Source organism: Callithrix jacchus, chromosome 1, assembly GCF_049354715.1.
Source record: "Callithrix jacchus isolate 240 chromosome 1, calJac240_pri, whole genome shotgun sequence".
Classification (NCBI taxonomy): Eukaryota; Metazoa; Chordata; class Mammalia; order Primates; family Cebidae; genus Callithrix; species Callithrix jacchus.
Window position 1 is genome coordinate 171,503,902 of NC_133502.1, and position 21,079 is coordinate 171,524,980.

Here is a 21,079-nt window from a genome sequence, read left to right on the forward strand (position 1 = left end):
CTGTACTCCAACGTGGGTAATACAGCAAGACCCTATCTCTAAAAAAATGAAATAAAATGATGGCTGAGTAGGTATAAACAAGTATGTCACTGTGATTTTGATTTGCATCTCCCTAATAACTAAATACACTCAGGATTTTTTCATATGCTTGTTAGCCATTGAAATGTCTATTCAAGTTATTTACCACTTTTAAATTTGGTTGTCTTTTTGTTTCTGAGCTGTAGAACAGAGATCTGACAGCTAGTCTATTGCTTCTTAAGTAAGCAAACATTAGGAAATATCCAAAGGTAACATTCTTAAATAAAAGTAGATTTTTAAAAATATTTTAACATTTTGTATTACAGAAAATTTTAAATATATATAATAGCAGAGAGAACATAACATCTATAACATAGCTTTTGCTGGTCAGGTTTTATCTACTTCTTGCTCATTTTTGTAGTTTGCTTTCGCTGAGTATCTAAAAGTCCCAGACAACATATTACTTCATCCTTAAATACTTCAGCATTTATATTCAGTATTTAATACTGAAGTATTTAAATTCTTCAGGGTTTAAATTCAGTATTTAATGAATGAATTTAAATACTTCAGTATTAAATACTGAATTTAAACCCTGAAGTATTTAAATACTTCAGTATCTCTAAGAGATAAGACTTAAAATTTCTTTTAATACAACACCATTATCACACCTAAAAAAAGTAATAATTTTCTTTTTCTTTTTTTTTTGAGACAAGGTCTTGCTCTGTCACCCAGGCTGGAGTGCAGTGGCATAATATTGACTCACTGCAGCCTCTACCTCCTGGGCTCAAATGATCTTCTCAACCACAGGCATGTGCCACCACACCGGACTCATTTTTTTTTAGACAAAGTCTCGCTCTGTCGCCAGGCTAGAGTGCAGTGGTGCAACCTTGGCTCACTGCAAACTCGCCTCCCAGGTTCAAGAGATTCTCCTGCCTCAGCCTCCCAAGCACCTGGGACTACAGGTGCGTGCCACTACAACTGGCTAATATTTGTATTTTTAGTAGAGATGGGGTTTCAACATGTTGGCCAGGATAGTCTCTATCTCTTGACCTTGTGATCCACCCACTTTGGCCTCTCAAAGTGCTGGGATTACAGGCATTATCCAGAGCACCCGCCCCACCCAACTCATTTTTGTAGAGATGGGGTTTCGCCATGTTGCCCAGGCTGATATCCAACTCCAGGACTCAAGCAATCTGGTGCCTAGGCCTCCCAAAGTGCTGGGATAACAGGCATGAGCCATTCCACCCAGCCATATTATTTTCTTAATGTGATCTAATATTCAGTCTATCTTTTTTATTTTGATATGGAGTCTCACTGTTGCCAGGCTGGAGTGCAGTCGTGCTATCTCCACTCCCTGAGTTCAAGCGATTCCCCTTACTCAACCTCCCAAGTAGCTGGGACTACAGGCACACACCACCACACTGGGCTAATTTTTTCAATTTTAGTAGAGAGGGGTTTCACTATGTTGGCCAGGATGGTCTCGATCTACTGACCCCGTGATCTGCCCACCTTGGCCTCTCAAAATACTGGGATTACAGGTGTGAGGCACAGCACCTGGCCCAAAAATGTCTTCTTAAATTATCCAAACAAAGTTTACATATTGCTTTTGGTTGATGTATCTTTAGGCTTTGAGACAAAATCTGTATCAATTCCCCACCAACCTTTAACCCTCTCATTTAAAAGAAAATCCATTTGTTAAAGAAAAAAATCACTTTTCTGAAGTTTCCCATATTCTAGATTTGGCTAATTTTGCTCTGACAATATTTTTAATTTTTTATATTATATTTTGAGATAAGGTCTTGCTTTGTCACCCAAGATGGAGTGCAGTGGCATCATCACAACTCACTGTGGTCTTGACTTCCTGTGCTTCAACGAGCCTCTGATCTTAGCCTCCCAAGAAGCTGGGACCACAGGTGCACACCACCATGCCTGGCTAATTTTTGTATTTTTGGTAGAGATGGGGTTTTGCCATGTTTCCCCAGCTGGTCTCAAACTCCAGGGCTAGAGATCCGCCCAACTTGGCCTCCCAAAGCTCTGGGATTATAGGCATGAGCCACTGTGCCCGGCCTATAATATTTTTAAGTATGGTCCTCTAGCCCCCTTCATTCATGTAAAGTTTATTTGCTGCCAAGGGCACCCCTTATTCCATGCATCATGTCAAGATATAGACAGCATAGGCCTATTTGCCTCACTTTTAGTAATGCTAAGATTTATCAGTGGGTTCAAACTTTATCCATCTATTATAAATGTCCTCAGTAACCTTTCATCTAATGGGTTTTACAGCCACGAATTCTTGCTGAAGCTCATTAATTCATTTGGGGATGCAAAATTGTGACTTTTACCGTATCATTTTCTAAATGTATTATTAGTTTGAATTCAGCTAAAAGAGGAAACTTTCTTCAACATATAAGAACTGTCCCTGAAACTGTTTGTACATATTGTGTTTCAATCCATTGTAGTCATTCATTATGATATTTAAATTGCCCCACTTACATCTAGTAGGATTTCCTTCATCTTCAATTCTTTGTTTTTTCAACAAAATCGTCTCTCTATTCTCTCTCTCTCTCTCTCTCTCTGGGGCTCAAGTGATCCTTCCATCATCAGCCTCCCTAAGTACTGGGATTATATGCTTTCTTGCTTTTTTTTTCCCCAGCACAAAACTCACTAGGCTCATCTACTTCCTACCATAGAACTGGAATAAGGCATTTATCCAAAGAGCCCTGATTCTTTTTAGTGGAAAATGGTATTTATGAAAGGCCACAATGTGGATGCTATGGTTACTCATCACTTCTACACATTTTCAGTGGACAGACCTTGGATAATGACATTTTTTAAAAATAGAAAAGCAAATGAGTCTGTAGTAATATTGCCAATTCAAATTTAAGGCTGCAGGGGTTTTACTTAAATCTTTGCTTTTATACATCTTTTTTTTTTTTTCTGAGATAAAGTTTCACTCTTTCACCCAGGCTGGAGTAAAATAGCATGATCTCAGCTCAATGCAACCTCTGCCCCCAGGTTCAATTGATTCTCCTGCCTCAGTCTCCCAAGTAGCTGGGATTGTAAGAGCTCACCACCACCACACCTGGCTAACTTTTGAACTTTTAGTAGAGACGGGGTTTTGCTATGTTGGCCAGGCTGGTCTTGAACTCCTGACCTCAGAGGATCTGCCCACCTTGGCCTCCCAAAGTGCTGGGATTACAGGCGTGAGCCACTGTGCCCAGCCTTGTATCTTCTTTTTTTTAAATGCTGAAAGTCTTGGTTCTGGTGTCATTAACATAATTGCTTGCTTGTTTTATACTGCTGTGTTTCTATTTATGTTTCTAAATAACAATACCAGTAGAATTATGAACAATATGACAAATGAATATAATTTAGGATTTACTATATATTTCACTAGGGATATAAAAGTCAAAATGCTATGCTCTAATGTAACCTGAAATAATTCATTCTTGAATGGATATGCTATCAACATGTTTCAGCTTCATTTTTAGGTATTATTTTAATCAAATTAAAATTTAAAAATATTAAAAGTTATTTTATAATTATGTAAAACATCTATGCGGTTTCAAAGTACAAAATAAAATACAGTTGTCAAGGTCTAGCTTCTGTCCCTGTCTGCTTTCCCTTGATTCCTCTTCCTTCTACATACTGGAATTTGTCTTTTATTTTTCTTGCCATTGTTTCTCTTGGGAAATTTGAATGAATAAGGAGATTTTCTCCTTCCTTCTCTTACTTAGAAAGTACTATGCTGAGCACATTATTCTGGACCTTGCTTTTATTTTTTAACTTACCAAGGTATCTGGAGGTCACACCCTAGCAGAATATATACTTCTTCCTCATTTCTTTCGACAGCTGCATAGTACTACACTGGAAGGATATACCACAGTTTATTATACTAGTACCTTATTATGCATAGACATTCAGGTTGTTTCCAGATATTTGCTATTACAAATAGTGCTTTTATAACTTTATGCATTCTATACCTTCTGTTGTCTCTTTGCGATAGATTCCTAGAAGTGAGATTGCTGAACCAAAAGGTAAACACAGAGGTAATATTGTCAAATGTTGCCAAATTCTTTTTCAAAAGTTTGTACCACTTTGCATGCCCATGACTACTGGATGACAGTACCTGATTCTCCACACCCTTGCCAACAGAATATACGGTCAAACTTTTAAAAAGATTCTGCCAATCTGACAGAGATTGGCAAGATTCTGCTAATCTGATAGACGAGAAATGGTATTTTAGTATAATTCTAATGTATACTTGTCTTAGTATAAGAAAGACTGAGTATCTTTTTTATGTTTGAAGCCATTTGCATTACTTTCTTCCTGTGAATCATCTGCTTGCATCTTTTGTCAATTTTTCAATTGGGTTGTTGCTCTTTTTCTTCTGAATTTTTACACATACCTTATATATTATTTATATTAGCCCTCTGTATGTTTGTTACATAATTTTAAAATATTTTCCCCAGCTTGTCTTTTTCCTTTGCTTATAATTATTTTGTGATGTAAGACACAAATTAGATTTTGAGTTAACATTAGAAAAATATTCCCTACTCACAGGTTATACAGGAATATATTTTCTTATTTGCTTTTGTTACCTATATAATTTATTTTTAATAAGTATTTTTGACATGTTTATAATTTATATAGTTTATAGAGAATAAGAAATGCATCTAATTTTGTCTTTTTCCACATGTTGATCTAGCTGTCCCAACATCAATCACTTACTAAAGTTTCTTTTCTAAAAATAAATTCTACCTGAACTATAGTTCTAAATCACAAAGTTCAAACAATAAACCTTCAGGAAGAAAACACAGGAGAGTATTTTGTAACCTTGGTATAAGTAAAGATTTTTTTAAGACAGAACATAGATAGGACTAACCATAAATAATTATCCCCTTAAAATGATCCAGAGTTTGAACATTTTTTTTCAGACCGAAAAAAAAAAGCTTACCTTTCTTTTGTTTATTATTTGTGCAATCTTAGGCCTCTTTCTAACTTGGTTTTCTAATTTGTAGGACTGTAACTATATCACCTATCTTGAGACCAATTAAGGCTTAAATGAGAAATTCGTTTTAAAACACAAAAGCACTGCTTGTCATATAAATTAAGATTATTAAAAATGGATTTATCTTGGCTGGGCGCAGTGGCTCACGCCTGTAATCCTAGAACTTTGGGAGGGCAAGGTAGGCAGATCGCTTGAGCTCAGGAGAAGACCAGCCTGGGGAACATGGTGAAACCCTGTCTGTACAAAAAATAGAAAAATTAGCTGGGTCTGATGGCATGTGTCTGTAGTCCCAGCTACTTAGGGGGCTGAGGCAGGAGGATTGCTTAAGCCTGCATGTTGAGGCTGCAGTGAGCTAACACTGTGCCACTGCACTCCAGCCTGTGCAACAAAGTGAGATCCTGTCTCAAAAAATAAAAAAACACAAAAACAGCAATAAAAACAACAACAAAAAACCAATTTATCTTTAATTATGTCAAGATTTGTACGTATAAAGATGAGTTGAGTCTCAGGATTCTTACCGAGCTCCAGACATTGTCATCCTCAAGCCCCAATAGCCAATAAAAAAGGTAAGATAGTAACCTATCTTACCTGGCCCTAAAAACTGGCATCCTCGAGCCCTGACAGCGGCCCATAGATTGGCAGACAATTGCTGAGGGTTCTGGTGCTGTAATATCAGTTCTGTTACAGTTCTTTCTCCAAGTGAACGAGCTGCTCGCATGGCTCTTACACGACCTTCTTCCTCCACCAGTTGACAGTTTACAAGTGTCACCAGTTTCCTTTGCATGGGACGGCTCAGTGCACTCTGGTTCAAACTAGCTACACCTTTAGGAAAAGGGAAACAAAGGGAACTAAAGTTTTTTCAATAAAAAATAAAAGTCAATTTTCATTATCTGTATTTAACTATTAAGCCACAATTCCTAATGAGTCCCTTGTAACGTGCTTTAATTTTTCTAACAGTCAGTATTCTGTCTGTTGCTACTCTTCAGTAATAAGGTGCCTAATTTTTAGCTACTATAGCAGTTTAACCTAAAAATAAAAATGACTCTATTTTTTAATTGTACGTAAGGCATTTAGAATACTGCTTAATGGTAAGCACTTAGATACTACTCCTCTGTACCTGTGTAAGAATATTGCCCCAGCAATTCTCCCCTCTCCCACATTATCAATCCATCTAAAAAATAAATAAATATTTTCATGATCCTTCTTCCACTACCAAATCTACCCATTACTTTCTTTCTTTTTTTTTTTTGAGACAGAGTCTCACTCTGTCACCCAGGCTGGAGTGCAGTGGTACCAGCGCAGTTTACTGTAACCTCCACCTTCCAGGTTCTAGTGATTTTCCTGCCTCCAGAGTAGCTGGGATCACAGGCATGTGCCACCATGCCCAGCTAATTTTTTTGTATTTTTAATACAGACAGAGTTTCATCATGTTGGCCAGACTGATCTCAAACTCCTGACCTCAAGTGATCCGCCTGCCTCGGTCTCCCAAAGTGCTGGGATTACAAGTGTGAGCCACTGCACCGGCTTCTGTTCCACTTCTTTCTTCTCTTTTGTAGCAAATTTTGTAGAGTTGTCTATACTCACTATTTCCTAGTCTACTGCTTTAACTACCTGGCCAACTGTAGATCACTACAATTGATCTGTTTACTACTTCCAATTCCTTATTTCACAATCTCTGAAACCTACCCCAATCAAGTTTTTCTCATTATCACTTGACCAGAATAGCTCTTGTCAAGCCAACAATTACCTCTACTTTGCTAAATTGGTTAAATTAGTTAATTCTCAGTTTCTTATTTTATCTGATCTTCCAATAGCATTCAACACACATGATTACTCATTACTCCTTTAAAACACATTATTTGGCTTACTAATGTGTCCCAACACTAGAATAATGCCAGACACTTAGTCCATGCTCCTTAGATAGATGTTTAATAAATGAATGAATGAATACAGTGGATAAGAATCTCAGTAAAATCGCTATGTCCACATACACAACAGTGCAAAGCATTGAGTAGGTACAAAATAATTATTCAATATATTCATTCATTCATTCACCAATTGTTTATTACACCCATGATGTGCTAAGTATGAAGTGATAAACAAAATAAAATTTCGGTTTTGTCATAAACTTAAATAATGTATTACACTTATACACCTACCTCCCCCAATAAACTGTGGGCTCCATGACAGCAATTACCTTAACCACTGTTAAGTGCTCAGTAAAACTTAATGAATGACTGAATGAATTCATGCATATATGAAGGAGTTTTTTTTAAGACCGTCTTGCTCTGTCACCCAGGCTGGAGTGCAATGGTACAATTTCGGCTCACTGCAACCTCTGTCTCCCAAGTTCAAGCGATTCTCCTGCCTCAGCCTCCCAAGTAGCTGGGACTATAGGCACACACCACCATGCCTGGCTAATCTTTTTTTTTTTCTTTTTTTTTTTTGTAGAAACGGGTTTCATTGTGTTAGCCAGGATGGTCTCGATCTCCTGACCTCGTGATCTGCCTGCTTCGGTCTCCCAAAGTGCTGGGATTACAAGCCTGAGTCACCATGCCTGGCTTCATGAAGCTGTCTTAATACGATTTATCAAAACGAATATTCTATTACAGCACTATTAAAACAATTCAAATACTGTATGAATTTCAAGATGCAGTGATTCTGGTAAATTCTTTTTTTTTTTTTTTTTTTTTTTGAGACAGAGTCTCACTTCCATCACCCACGTTGAGTGCACTGGCACAATCACAGCTCACTGCAGCCTCAACTTCCTGGGATCATGAGATTCTCCCACACCACACTGGCCTTCTCAGTAGGTGGCACTACGGGCATGTGCTGCCATGTCTAGCTAATTTTGGGGGTTTTTTGTTGTTGTTGTTGGACTCTGTTGCACAGGCTGGAGTGTGGTGGCATGATCTCAGCTCTGGGTTCAAGTGATCCTTCTGCCTCAGCCCCTCTAGTAGCTGGATTACAGGCATGTGCCACCACGCCCAGCTAATTTTTGTATTTTTAGTAGAGACGGGGTTTCGCCATGTTGGCCAGGCTGATCTCTATCTCCTGACCTCAGGTGATCTACCTGCCTCAACCTCCCAAAGTGCTGGGATTACAGGCATGATTACAGCCACCATGCCTGGCCCAATTTTTTGTATTTTTAGTAGAGATGGGATTTTGCCTTTGCCCAGGCGGGTCTTGAATTCCTGGACTCAACCAATCCACCCACCTCAGCCTCATAAAGTGCTTAGATTACAGGCATGAGCCCTACAGCCAGCTTGAATTATCAAATTAATAACAGTATTGGTTATTTTCAGAAAACAGGATAACATAATTTTCTTAATCTATATATTTTTCAAGGCATTTCTCAAGCAAATTCCTTTTCCATACTTATTTAATAGGGTATCCACATCAAATTCAAATTCAAAGTAAATGTACTACAAAGTCCTGCTTATCAGTAAAAATGCATTTTATGAACTTACCTTTACCTCCACTTAGTGGTTTTAAGTAGAGTGCCAAATCCTCAACGCATTTCTTTGCAACCTCATAGTGTTTATTCTCACCTAGATTACTTAACTTAATTGACTGATGATCTGGTACCTTAAAAAAAAAAAAAATATTGCAGAAATACATTCATCCAGCTCAAGCAACTATTATTTATGTACTTGGTAATAATCTTGGTGAATATTAAATTATAATACACAGATAATACATGAAAGTCATTTAAGTAAAATTAAAGCCAAACACCTAGCCAAACTGCTTTCCACAAACCAAAAACAAGGCTGGGCATGGTGGCTCATGCCTGTAATCCCAGCACTTTGGGAGGCCAAGGCAGATGGATTACCTGAGGTCAGGAGTTTGAGATCAGCCTGGTCAACATGGTGAAACCCCGTCTCTACTAAAAGCTACAAAAATTAGCCAGGTGTGGCAGTAGGTGCCTGTAATCCTAGCTACTCGAGAGGCTAAGGGAGGAGAATCTCTTGAATCTGGGAGGTGGAGGTTGTAGTGAGCTGAGATGGCAGCACTGCACTCCAGCCTGGGTGACAGAGTGAGACTCCAGCTCAAAACAACAACAACATAAACAACAACAAATAACCTACTTAATAGCAGGAGCTGTGTGGATTAATGAAGGAAGAAGCAGAAAGTTAATAGTATTGTATCGATGCTGATTTCTTGCTGTTGGATGTTAACATTATAAGCTGTGGAAAGTTATACAAGTTCTCTGAATGGTATTTTTTGCAACATTTTTGCAAGTCTGAAAGAATTTCAAAATTAAAGAGTGGAGAAAAAAGGTAGAGTGTTTTTCCCCTCAGTATCACCTTTTTACTATATTATTTACTTAAGCATCATAAGACACAGTGTTCTCAATCAAAGGTCAAAACTTGGGTGAAAACTGCAGCTCTACTACCTCTATGAATGACCTTGTGTAAATTACCTAACTGTTCCAAGTCATAATTTCCATATCTGCAAAATGAAGATAAAAATCTGTATTTTGTAGTGTCACTATAAAAGTTCAATATAATTCAACAAATATTTATATTTATGGAGAGCTTATCATGCACTGGGCATAGTTTTAGGCACCAGGGAAATATCAATGAGCAAAACAGATAAAATTTTTTTCCCCTTGTGGAGCTCACATTCTAGGGGAGAAGAGGCAGCCAATCAATAAATTAAAAATGTAATAAATAAATATGTAGTGCTCCAAGAGGTGAAATTATAGAGTAAAGATAAGGGGAACTAGAAATACTAGCAAGGGGTTACAATTTTAACTGGGGTGGTCAGTATAGGCTCCCTTGAGAACTATGAGATTTGAATAAAGACTTGACTGTGGAGAGAGGGGCTAGGTACAGTTGCTCACGCCTGTAATCCCAGAACTTTGGGAGGCCGAGGTGGGCAGGTCACTTGAGGTCAGGAGTTTGAGACCAGCCCGGCCAACATGGCAAGACACCATCTCTACTAGAAATACAAAAATTAGCTGGGCAGGGTGACGTGCACCTGTAATCCCAGCTACCCAGGAGGCTGAGGCAGGAGAATCACTTGAACCTGGGAGGTAGAGGTTGCAGTGAGCTGAGATCGCATCACTGCACTCCAGCCTGGGTGACAGAGACTCCATCTCAAAAAAAAAAGTAAGAAAGTGGAGAGAGACTGAATATTCTAGGCAAAGGTAACAGTCACTACAAAAGCCGTCAGGTGGCAATATACTTGATATATCTGAGAACTGGCTGAGAAGCCAATGTGGCTTAAGTGGAATAGTAACAGCAGTAGAAGAGGCTGAAGAAGTAACAGAAGTCACATTTTAAAGACCTCTAGGCAATTTAAGGACCAATTGAGATAACACTTAGAAATGATAGTAACACACTGACCTATAGCAGATGCTAAATAAATTGTGGCTAGTATTTTTTTTTTTTTTTCGAGACAGGGTCTCATTCCCATCACCCAGGCTGGAGTACAGTGGCATAATCTTGGCTCTCTGCAGCCTTGATCTCCTGGGCTCAAGTGAACCTCTCATCTTGCCATCTCAGCCTCCCAAGTAGCTGGGACTACAGGTGCATGCCACCATGCCTGGATAAGTTTTGTATTTTTTGTAGAGATGGGGTTTCACCATATTGTCCAGGCTAGTCTTGAACTCCTGGCCTCAAGTGATCTGCCCACCTCAGCCTCCCAAAGTTGAGATTACAGGTGTGAGCCACTGTGTCTGGTGGTAGCTAGCATTTTTACAAAAAGTCTATGATATTTTATCAAATTGAAAATGTTATTGTTTGCATGAGGCAACATTATTTTATTCTCCATTAATAAAAATATACTACCAATTAAATTATGACACACTATCAATTGTAAATGCACCTTGATTTCATACTGTGTAACTGGATAATAAATGCTGAAAACTGATTTTATGATTTAAAAGGAAGACTTCAAATATCAAGATAATAAGGGAATGAATGAAGTATTTTGGTTTATTGAATTTTCTAATAAATCAGAAAAGTACTTCCTTTCTGGCTTTAATACGTAGTACATGATGTACAGAATTTCATCTTCTTCCTAACCTGTAAAATAAGGAAAATAGGCCAGGTGTGGTGGCTCAAGCCTGTAATCCTAGCACTCTGGGAGGCTGGGGCAGGTAGATCACGAGGTCTGGAGATAGAGACCATCCTGGCTAACACGGTGAAACCCTGTCTCTACTAAAAATATGAAACACTAGCTGGGCATGGTGGCACATGCCTGTAGTCCCATCTACTCTGGAGGCTAAAGCAGGAGAATTGCTTGAACCCGGGAGGTAGAGGTTGCAGTGAACCGAGATTGTGCCACTGCACTCCAGCCTGGGCAAGAGAGTGAGACTCTGTCTCAAAAAAATAAAAATGAGAAATATGGAAAATACCTGAAGAGCTATGGTAAAAAATAGTAATAATAAATGCTGAATACTTACTGTCAAATCTAATGCAAAGTAAACCCTCATTAAATAGAAGTTATTTCAAATCTAGAGCCTTGCTTTGATTCAATAAAATAATCACAAACATGAATTCTATAGCACATGTTCTTTTCTTTCCCCCTAACATTCAACTCAAGCACCACATAGCTCAGAGGTGTCTGTTGGCTTCTGTGGACCACACTGGAGGAAGAATTGTCTTGGGCCACACATAAGATGCACTAACACTAACAATAGCTAATGAGCTAAAACAAAGAAAAAAACAATGTTGTAAGAAAGCTTACGAATTTGTTTTGGGCCACATTCAAAGCTGTCCTGGGCTGCATGAGGCCTGCAGGCCAGACAAGCTTGATACAGCACGTTAATAAGAAACCAGAGAGAATTTATTACAGACACATTGGTTTTTGGTTTTCCATATATACATCCCCACACAGACCTTATTTTTTCATTTTCACTATTATACAAAAAGTCAAGTAAAGTTAAAAAGAGTAACAAAGAAAAAAAAACCTATTTCTGGTCAAAGCTTTGATTACGTTTCTTTTCATAATATTACCTAGTGAATAAATATGTATGCTTATATAAAAATGCTTCTTATCACCAAAATCACTTATATACATAAATTTTAATCACAGAATTAAAGAAAAAAAGAAATACGTAACTATAATGTAATTTGTAGTTTTTATAAGAATAGGACATTATCTAAAGAAAATCTTGGCCAGGCGCAGTGACTCACGCCGGTAATCCCAGCACTCTGGGAGGTTGAGGTGGGTGGATCACCTGAGGTCAAGAGTTTGAGACCAACATGGAGAAACCCCGTCTCTACTAAAAACACAAAATTAGCCAGGTATGATGCCGCATGCCTGTAATCCCAGCTTCTCAGGTGGCTGAGGCAGGAGAATTGCTTGAACCCGGAGGCAGCAGTTGCGGTGAGCCAAGATCACACCACTGCACTCCAGCCTGGTCAAGAAGAACAAAACTACATCTCAAAAAAAAAGAAAGAAAGAAACAAAGAAAATCTTTTGCAGAATACAATCATGAAAATTAGATACAATGATATTTATTTTTTTACACTGTATTGATCACTAAACATACTTTATACCTATTACTGAACAAAGTTCAGTAACTATTTCATGTAACAAATCATCAGGTTGCTGAAAAAGTAATTTGAGTTTTTGCCATTAAGGCCACATAAGATGGTCAGGTGTGGCAGCTCACACCTATAATCCTAGCACCCTGGGAGGCTGAGGTGGGCGAGTCACCTAAGGTCAGGAGTTTGAGACCAGCCTGGCCAATATAGTGAAACCCCATCTCTACTAAAAATACAAAAAACACCCCAAAATATTGCTGGATATGGTTGTGCATGACTGTAGTCCCAGCTACTTGGGAGGCTGAGGCAGGAGAACTGCTTGAACTCGGGAGGCAGAGGTTGCACTGAGCCCAGATCGTGCCACTACACTCCAGCCTGGGAGACAAAGCAAGACTCTGTCTCAAAAACAAACAAACAAAGAAAAAAACAAGCCACATAAGATACACTAATACTAACAATAGCTGATGAGTTAAAAAAACATTTAAAAAAAAATCTCACAATCTTTTAAGGAAGTTTATGAATCTGTGTTGGGCCGCATTCAAAACACATCCTGGGCTGCATGTGGCCTGCATGCTGGACAAGCTGTTAAAGTAATGGCAAAATAGCGATACTTTTGCACCAACCTATAGTAAAATCTTGAATGCTTACCTGGGCTCCAACTAACTGGAGAAGTGCGAAGTTGACAGGAAGTACATCAATATCTGTGTTGATGGCAGTCTGGTCAAAAGGACAAGCTTTTCGATGAAGTTTATTCAAGCAGGTCTTGCAAACGGTGTGTGAACAACCTAAACTGATGGGTTTGTGCACATTCTCATCAAATTCATTATAGCAGATTGGACAGGACAGAAATTCTGTCCATTGAGCTGCCTGCACAGGCATTGTGGAAGCTGGATGCTCGGGTTAGCAGTCTAGCAGATCATTATTTTGCTGTGTAGTGTTTTGTAAGCTAGAAATGGACAAAAGTAAGAATTAACCACATATTCATCATTCACCTTTCAAGAGTTAATTGCTTAAGTCAACTATTATAGCTTCAGACCTAAAATACTTCTGAATAATTTTATAACCTTTGGAGGTCTTTTTTAAAAAACCTATTTGATGAATTAAATTTCTGAAATTCTGCCTGGGAACAGTATCTTAATAGCGCTCCTTTCAACTAAACTGTATTTATATTTGTTGCTCACATAATCATCATCAAAGCTTTTATGTCTTTTCCTCAATGACCACATCAAGCAAGCAAATTAACTTTCCATATTCAACTTTTAGGAGCACGAAAGTTGGACTGCTGGTAAGGGTTTTTGTTGTTTACTTTGGACTGCTGGTAAGGGTTTTTGTTGTTGTTTAAAAAACACTTTTTTAAACAACAAAGTGTTTCCCGGCCAGGCGCGGTAGCTCAAGCCTGTAATCCCAGCACTTTGGGAGGCCGTGGCAGGTGGATCACGAGGTCAACAGATCGAGACCATCCTGGTCAACATGGTGAAACCCCGCCTCTACTAAAAATACAAAAAATTAGCTGGGCATGGTGGTGCGTGCCTGTAATCCCAGCTACTCGGGAGGCTGAGGCAGGAGAATTGCCTGAACCCAGGAGGCGGAGGTTGCAGTGAGCCGAGATCGCGCCATTGCACTCCAGCCTGGGTAACAAGAGCGAAACTCCGTCTCAAAAAAAAGAAAAAAATGTTTCCCTTGGATAACCAGCACCCCAAAACATAATAAGGTATGGCCAGGAGTTAGTGAACTTTGGAAACTGGTGATCCAAACAATACTGTAGAGACTCAAGTGTGAAGAAAACAGCCTTGCCACCTAAAAGAGGAAATCTCTTATAAGATTTGACTAGGAAGCAAAATGAGGTACTGAAAATCAACATATGAGACTCTGATGAGTGAGAGATGATTAAAAGAGCTGACTGTCCATAAATAAAAGAATAATGCTGACCACAACATACAGTACCAAAGTAAAACAACCAAAAAAATTGTCTTAAAAATCTTGTCATTTATCCAGGAGGTGGAGGTTGTCGTGAGCCAAGATTATGCCATCGGACTCCAAAATGGGAAACAAGAGTGAAACTCCATCTCAGAAAAAAAAAAAACGTATAGTTCATTACAATACTTCTGATAAAACTGTATTATTTAGTGATTGATATATATATATAACCAAAGACTGTCAAGTCCAATGAGGAAGACATAGAAAAATAAAACATTGATCTAAAAAGTTATACATATGTGATTAAAAACTGAAAAGGTACATAGAAAAGACCAGTGAGAGAATTTCTTTTATTTCTAAGATCAAAATGTTCTGACCAGGTGCAGTGGCTCATATCTGTAATCCCAGCACTTTGGGAGGCTGAGGAAGGCAGATCACCTGAGGTTGGAAGTACAAGACTAGCCTGACCAACTTGGGAAAACCCTGTCTCTACTAAAAATACAAAATTAGCTAAGCATGGTGGTGCATGCTTATAATCCCAGCTACTAGGGAGGCTGAGGCAGGAGACTAGCTTGAACAAGGAGATGGAGGCTGTGGTGAGCCAAGATCGTGCCACTGCATTCCAGCCTGGACAACAAGAGCGAAACTCCATCTCAAAATAATATTAACAATAATAATTCATAATTTTAGTAAAAGATTTAGTAGCAAAACAATACTAATTTGAACACACTAAACTTCACAGATTTTCTTTCTCTTCCAATTCAAGACTTAATATAAGTCTGACAAGCTCTCTGGTGAACAAGAAATATAGGTATTTAGGGCAATTAAACACCCAATACTTTATTTCATAGGAATGTCTACCAAGCCAAATATGTTAGTTCCATAGAAATTAGATATTTAAAAATGTAGTCACATTCAGAAGAGAAAAATATATAACTGAAAGTATTCCCCATTATGCCAACATAATTCTAATCGCCTTCATTGTGATATTTTTTCCTGAGATGGAGTCTGGCTCTGTTGCCCAGGCTGGAGTGCAATGACGTGACCTTGGCTCACTCACTGCAACCTCTGCCTCCTGAGTTCAAGCGATTCTCCTGCCTCAGCCTCCTAGTAGCTGGGATTACAGGCACCTGCCATCATGCCCATCTAATTTTTGCATTTTTGTAGAGACAGGGTTTCACCATGTTGGCCAAGCTGGTCTTGAATTCCTGACCTAAGGCGATCTGCCCGCCTCAGCCTCCCAAAGTGCGGGGATTACAGGCATGAACCACTGTGCTCAGCCCTGCCCTTTTATATTCACAAAAACAAAGATTAAAAAAAAAAATTAAGCCAGGCACGGTGGGTGGTTCACGCCTGTAGTCCCAGCATTTGGGAGGCCGAGGCCGGCGGATTATGAGGTCAGGAGTTTGAAACCAGCCTGGCCAACAGGATGAAACCCCGTCTATACTAAAGAAACAAAAAATTAGCCAGGCATGGTGGCAGGCGCCTGTAATCCCAGCTACTCGGCAGGCTGAGGCAGGAGAATTGCTTGAACCCAGGAGGCGGAGGTTGCATTGAGCTGAGACCGCACCACTGCACTCCAGCCTGGGCAACAGAGCCAGACTCTGCCCCCAACTATCCCCAAAAAACATTTTGGTAAAAATGAATTACAAGGCTTGGTATGTAAAAAGCAGCCCTATACAAACTTTCTCAAACAGCTCTAATGCAAATTGTTTTTTTTTACTTTTTTTTTCATTTGTAGACAAATCAAGCTCTAATGCAAATTATCTAATATTTTTACCTTTAAAGTAACCAAATCTTTCATGTTATAATTAATTTTACAACTTTCATCATCACAGTACCACATCTATTAACGTTATAACCAATTCGTTTTCTTCCAACTTTAGAGATGAGCACTAAGCAGGTGAATATATCACTCCCTAAAACTACTGAACATTTTTAACATTCAGTTTTCTGGTTTGCAGAGTTATCAAGAAAAGACCTTTGAGGAAGAATAAATTTCTTCTTAAATCTACTGAAAGCTTTAATTTAGTTAATAACTTGAACTGATTAAATATTTATGAAAAGAGGACACTACATGTAGTTTTTCATAACGGCCACCTGTTTGGAAATGTCAATTCTGTGGGTTAGGGTATCAAAGGCCATTTGGTAGCAGAAAAAAAGGCCAAATACCTTTTCCTTAGTTTTCCAAGACCATTCCGAAATGCTTTATATTAAAACATTAAAACACATTAGTGGGGAGTTGTGGGGTAGGAGGACTTTCAACTAAACAGAAAAAGGCTATCTTTCATATTTTCACCTAGTAGTTTTAAACTGTTTCAAACTATACCAGAGCACACTTAATAGTTTTATGTTACAACAGTCCTTAGCGCTTTTAACATAATTAATGCTGAGAAGTTTAATTCCTACCAGAAGTGGAATTAATACTTTTAAAATATAAAGAAAAAACACTGCCAAAATTTTGGCAATAACTCTACCAAATTTTCCTTCTCTGTGTCAGAGTCTAACTTTCTTTTTTTTTTTTTTTTTTAAAGAGATGGGGTCTTACTATGTTGCCCAGGCTGGAATGCAATGGCTATTCACAGGCATGATCCCACTACTGATCAGCACAGGAGTTTTGACCTGCTCTGTTTCCGACCTGGGCAGGTTCATCCCTCCTTAGGCAACCTGGTGGACCCTTGCTCCTGGGAGGTCACCATATTGATGCCGAACTTAGTGCGGACATCTGATCGGCATAGCACACTAAAGCCCAGAACTCCTGGACTCAAGCAATCCTCCAGCCTCAGCCTCCTGAGTAGATGGGACTACAGGCATGTGCCACCACGCCCAGCCAGAGTCTAACTTTCTGACAGTAAATTATGAACTAAACTTCCTTTATACAATCAGATGTAAGAAATGTTCTGATTTTCTAAAAATGTTTTTCTTCAGTATTATTAGTAAGTCTTAGGCTCCTTGGGTAAGATAAATGCAATTTAAAATTTTATCTAAAACATAGAAGAAACTTCATTCCTTCAAAACAGGCACTTTGTAAACATTTACCTAGAAAATATTTTTGTAATTACCAAAAATGACAAATATCCTATTGTCTGTATAATTTATTCTTAAAAGCATATGAATGAATCATGGAGCACTAAGACTATATATTTGCAAAACTTCTAGACTTATACTAATACATTTTATGCAACTTATTTGAGTCTACATAAGTCTAAAATGCTATAAATACTTAGTTACTACTAAAGTATTCTTCCCAAATAATAAAAACATTTCAAACTAGGATAAAATGGATTAAAAGTCCTACAACTCTAGATACCTGAAGTGTTTCCTTAAGAAAAACATTGTCAGAGCGGTGGCTCACGCCTATAATCCCAACACTTTGGGAGGCTGAAGTAGGCAGATCACCTGAAGTTAGAGGTTCAAGACCAGCCTGACCAACGTGGAGAAACCCCATCTCTACTAAAAATACAAAATAAGCTGGCATAGTGGTGCATGCCTGTAATCCCAGCTAGTTGGGAGGCTGGGGTGGGAGAATCGCTTGAACCTGGGAGGTAGAGGTTGCAGTGAGCCAAGATCGCGCCATTGCATTCCAGCCTGAGCAACAAGAGTGAATGCTCTGTCTCAAAATAAAGAAAAACATTCTAATGATTTGTATTAACTAATTTTAGTTACCAGTTACAAAAACTGAAGAAGGATAATAAGATAAAGCGTAAGAGTAAGAAATGCTAAATTTCTACTCTAAAGGTGAGACCATAAACAGTTTTTTGCTCAACTAATTTTCTAGACTGCAAGTTCCTTCCTATGAGCGCTGACACATAAAACAGGAAGCATAAGCTCTTATATGATTCTAATTACAAACTGCTTTATTAAAAGTAAACTGTACGCCAGCTAAATACTTTCATTTTCTCTTATTAGTCAACCATATTATGCAGCCAGTTCAGGTCTACAGCATCTGATTTTAAAATGGGAGATTAAAGTTTACACTTCTTTAACTGTCACATATGTATACAGCATTTTACAATTCTCTTAATAAAAATGTAAACATTAGGGCTTAGTTTTTCTAATTAAAACAACCATTGTTTTCATTCTAGTTAACCCATGTGAGGAATATAAGCTTCTGAAATGAGCTGTCACAGTACCTCCCAGTTTAGAAAACTTAAAAACAATTAGTTTTGTCCTTAAAAAATGATTATTTAAAGCATAAGTACAATTTGGATCTTAACCTGAAAGACAAGCAAAAACCAAAACACTGATGGAAATAACTTACAAGCTAGAAACTCAGCATTGGAGAAAAAGGAATTGCAATTTAAAAGATTGCTGTAAAATGTGACTCTTTTAACATGTAAAGTATATGACTCAACTTTTACTTCTTAAATACACTATGGGGTTGAACTCAGTTTTAAAATAAATATTAGATATAACTTCCAATGCATTCGAATAGGGCAATAATGAGGTAACTTTCTATTTTAACAAATATAACTAATATTAGTGATGACTAGAAAAATACATTTTTTTGAGATAAGAACTTACTTCTGTCTATCAAATAACAGCCAACGGATAACTTCATCCTTCATATTACCAAAGTCCTTAGCCTTTTAATTATTCTAATTATAACAGAATAATCTATCTGGAAGTTTTTTATTTTTATACATCTACTTTTATTCCAATAACATATTTCTTGGAAGAGTAATGCTGATCTAACAGTAACGTCCAATAGAAATATGATATGAGCCATTATAATACGAGTAATTTTAAATTTTCTGGTACTCACATTAAAAAAGGTTAAAAGAAGCCAGGTGCAGTAGCTCACTTGAGGTCAAGAGTTCCAGACCAGCCTGGTCAACATGGCAAAATCCCCTCTCTACTTAAAATACAAAAATTAGAAAAAAAAAATTAGCCTGCCATAGTGATGCCTTCCTGTAATCCCAGCTGCTCAGGAGGCTGAGGCAGAAGAATTGCCTGAACCTGGAAGTGGAGGTTGCAGTGAACCCAGATGGCGCCACTGCACTCTGGCCTGGGAGACAGAGCTAGACGGTGTCTCAAAAATTAAAAAAAAAAAAAAGTCAAAAGAAAATAGGTAAAATTATTTTTAGTAATATATTTTATTTATCACAGTTTATCCAAAATATCATTTCAACATGTTGTCAATATTAAAATTATTGAGATATTTAAAAAAATTTGGTACTAAGTCTTTGAAATCTGGCATTTTACACCTACAACACCTCTCAATTCACACTAGCCACATTTCAAATCCTCAACTGTCACCTGTGGCCATTGGCTAGTACTGGACAGTGCAATTCTAAAATATTTAAGATTATAAAGTAATACTCAAAACTAACTGCTATCAAGAAATTGAGGTAAAACTCACATACTTAAAGCTTTAATAAAATTAGAAGACCCTGATCAAAACATTCAGGAGACTGGAGGCAAAACATGAACTTAGTTTTAATTTTCAGCTAGCTTTATTTTACCACATGCTTCCTTTTTCCATCACTAAAAAGTGAAACTTCAACCCAGTCCAACCTAAACAATAAGTGGTTATTACAACCTTGTTATAAAGTTTATTTAGCATTCTTAGCTACTCCAAACAATGTAGAAGTTCAATTTTTGAATATAAATTCCTGAGTGTAAAGAAGATTGCTTTGCCAAAATGCAATTTTTCGATTTTTTTCAAAGTGGAAGACAGAAAATTACAAAAGAAGAGTACGATTTAACAAAAATATATGAACAAAGAACGTAAGTCTTCTTACATGTCAGGTTACCACGACAGAAATAACAGATCAGGAGTAACTCAAAGGATCCACTACTGAACATGAGTGTAATTAAATCCTCATAGAACAAGCGCCTGTTTGAATTATAACATGTGCTTTCTCTAAGCGTAACTGGAATATATGTTTCACATTCTGTCCTACTAGCAATTTTCCAAACTCTAAAATTTAGAAAACATGAATCTCCAAATCAATGAATATGGCAATATTGAAAAACAGCCTTTAACAGGATGTAATGGCCTCTATTTCTTCAAAAATTGAATGTGGAAGTAAACAACCTAAGAAAGGCATGTGAAGCTAGAACACTGGTAGAGCTTTTTAGACGGCTAAAAGGTTGTTTTTTTTTAAAAAAAGGAGATTCCATTAATATTCTTAATATTGTAAAAAGCTTTTCACTAAGTTTGTATGTTTAACCATTAAAAGGCTGCGCAGTGTAACATTTGTTTCTTTGCTTTTGGGTGAAATTACACCACTGTAGCGTAGCAACGTTAGCTTTTTCAGGTTAACTAAAAGTTCCCATTGGAACTTAAAAGTTTAGCCAATATAAAAATGGAAAAAGATGACTTAAAACACTTTATTTAGGATACAAAGTCACCTACCCACAATGGGTAGGGGGACAGTAGAAATGAAAAAGAGAAAGGCCCTGGGTAAAGGGAGAAGAGGAATTAAAAAGGGAACCCAAGGGTTATGAAAATATAAATAAATCACTGGATTAGATTTACTTTATGTCAGTGATTACTTGAGTCAATTTTGATGTGAAGGATATATCTGCCGGTATCTTAAACTGTTGCCTTGTGATTTGAAGGATGGAAATGACAGCTACCAACATCTCCCATCCTGAAAGCTAAGGACAGAAAAAAGTACAGCTGCTT

The 21,079-nt window shown here is 37.7% G+C and overlaps 1 protein-coding gene across 11 annotated transcripts in view; it reads right to left on the reverse strand.

Moving 5' to 3' along the window:
• Window positions 1-21,079, reverse strand: part of RC3H2 (ring finger and CCCH-type domains 2) — a 58,402-nt gene that overhangs the window by 36,422 nt on the left and 901 nt on the right. For 6 of the 11 annotated variants that reach the window (XM_035256767.3, XM_035256757.3, XM_035256751.3 and 3 more), the window contains exons 2-4: window positions 13,177-13,474; window positions 8,500-8,617; window positions 5,618-5,851 (exon numbers count right to left, since the gene is read on the reverse strand). In XM_035256767.3, coding sequence (XP_035112658.1) covers window positions 5,618-5,851; window positions 8,500-8,617; window positions 13,177-13,407 — 583 coding nt within the window. In that variant the 5' untranslated portion in view covers window positions 13,408-13,474. Of the gene's footprint in view, window positions 1-3,809; window positions 3,886-5,617; window positions 5,852-8,499; window positions 8,618-13,176; window positions 13,475-19,210; window positions 19,301-21,079 lie in introns of those variants that run through there. The other 5 variants (XM_054236659.2, XM_078375623.1, XM_078375624.1 and 2 more) reach the window with 5 other exon arrangements.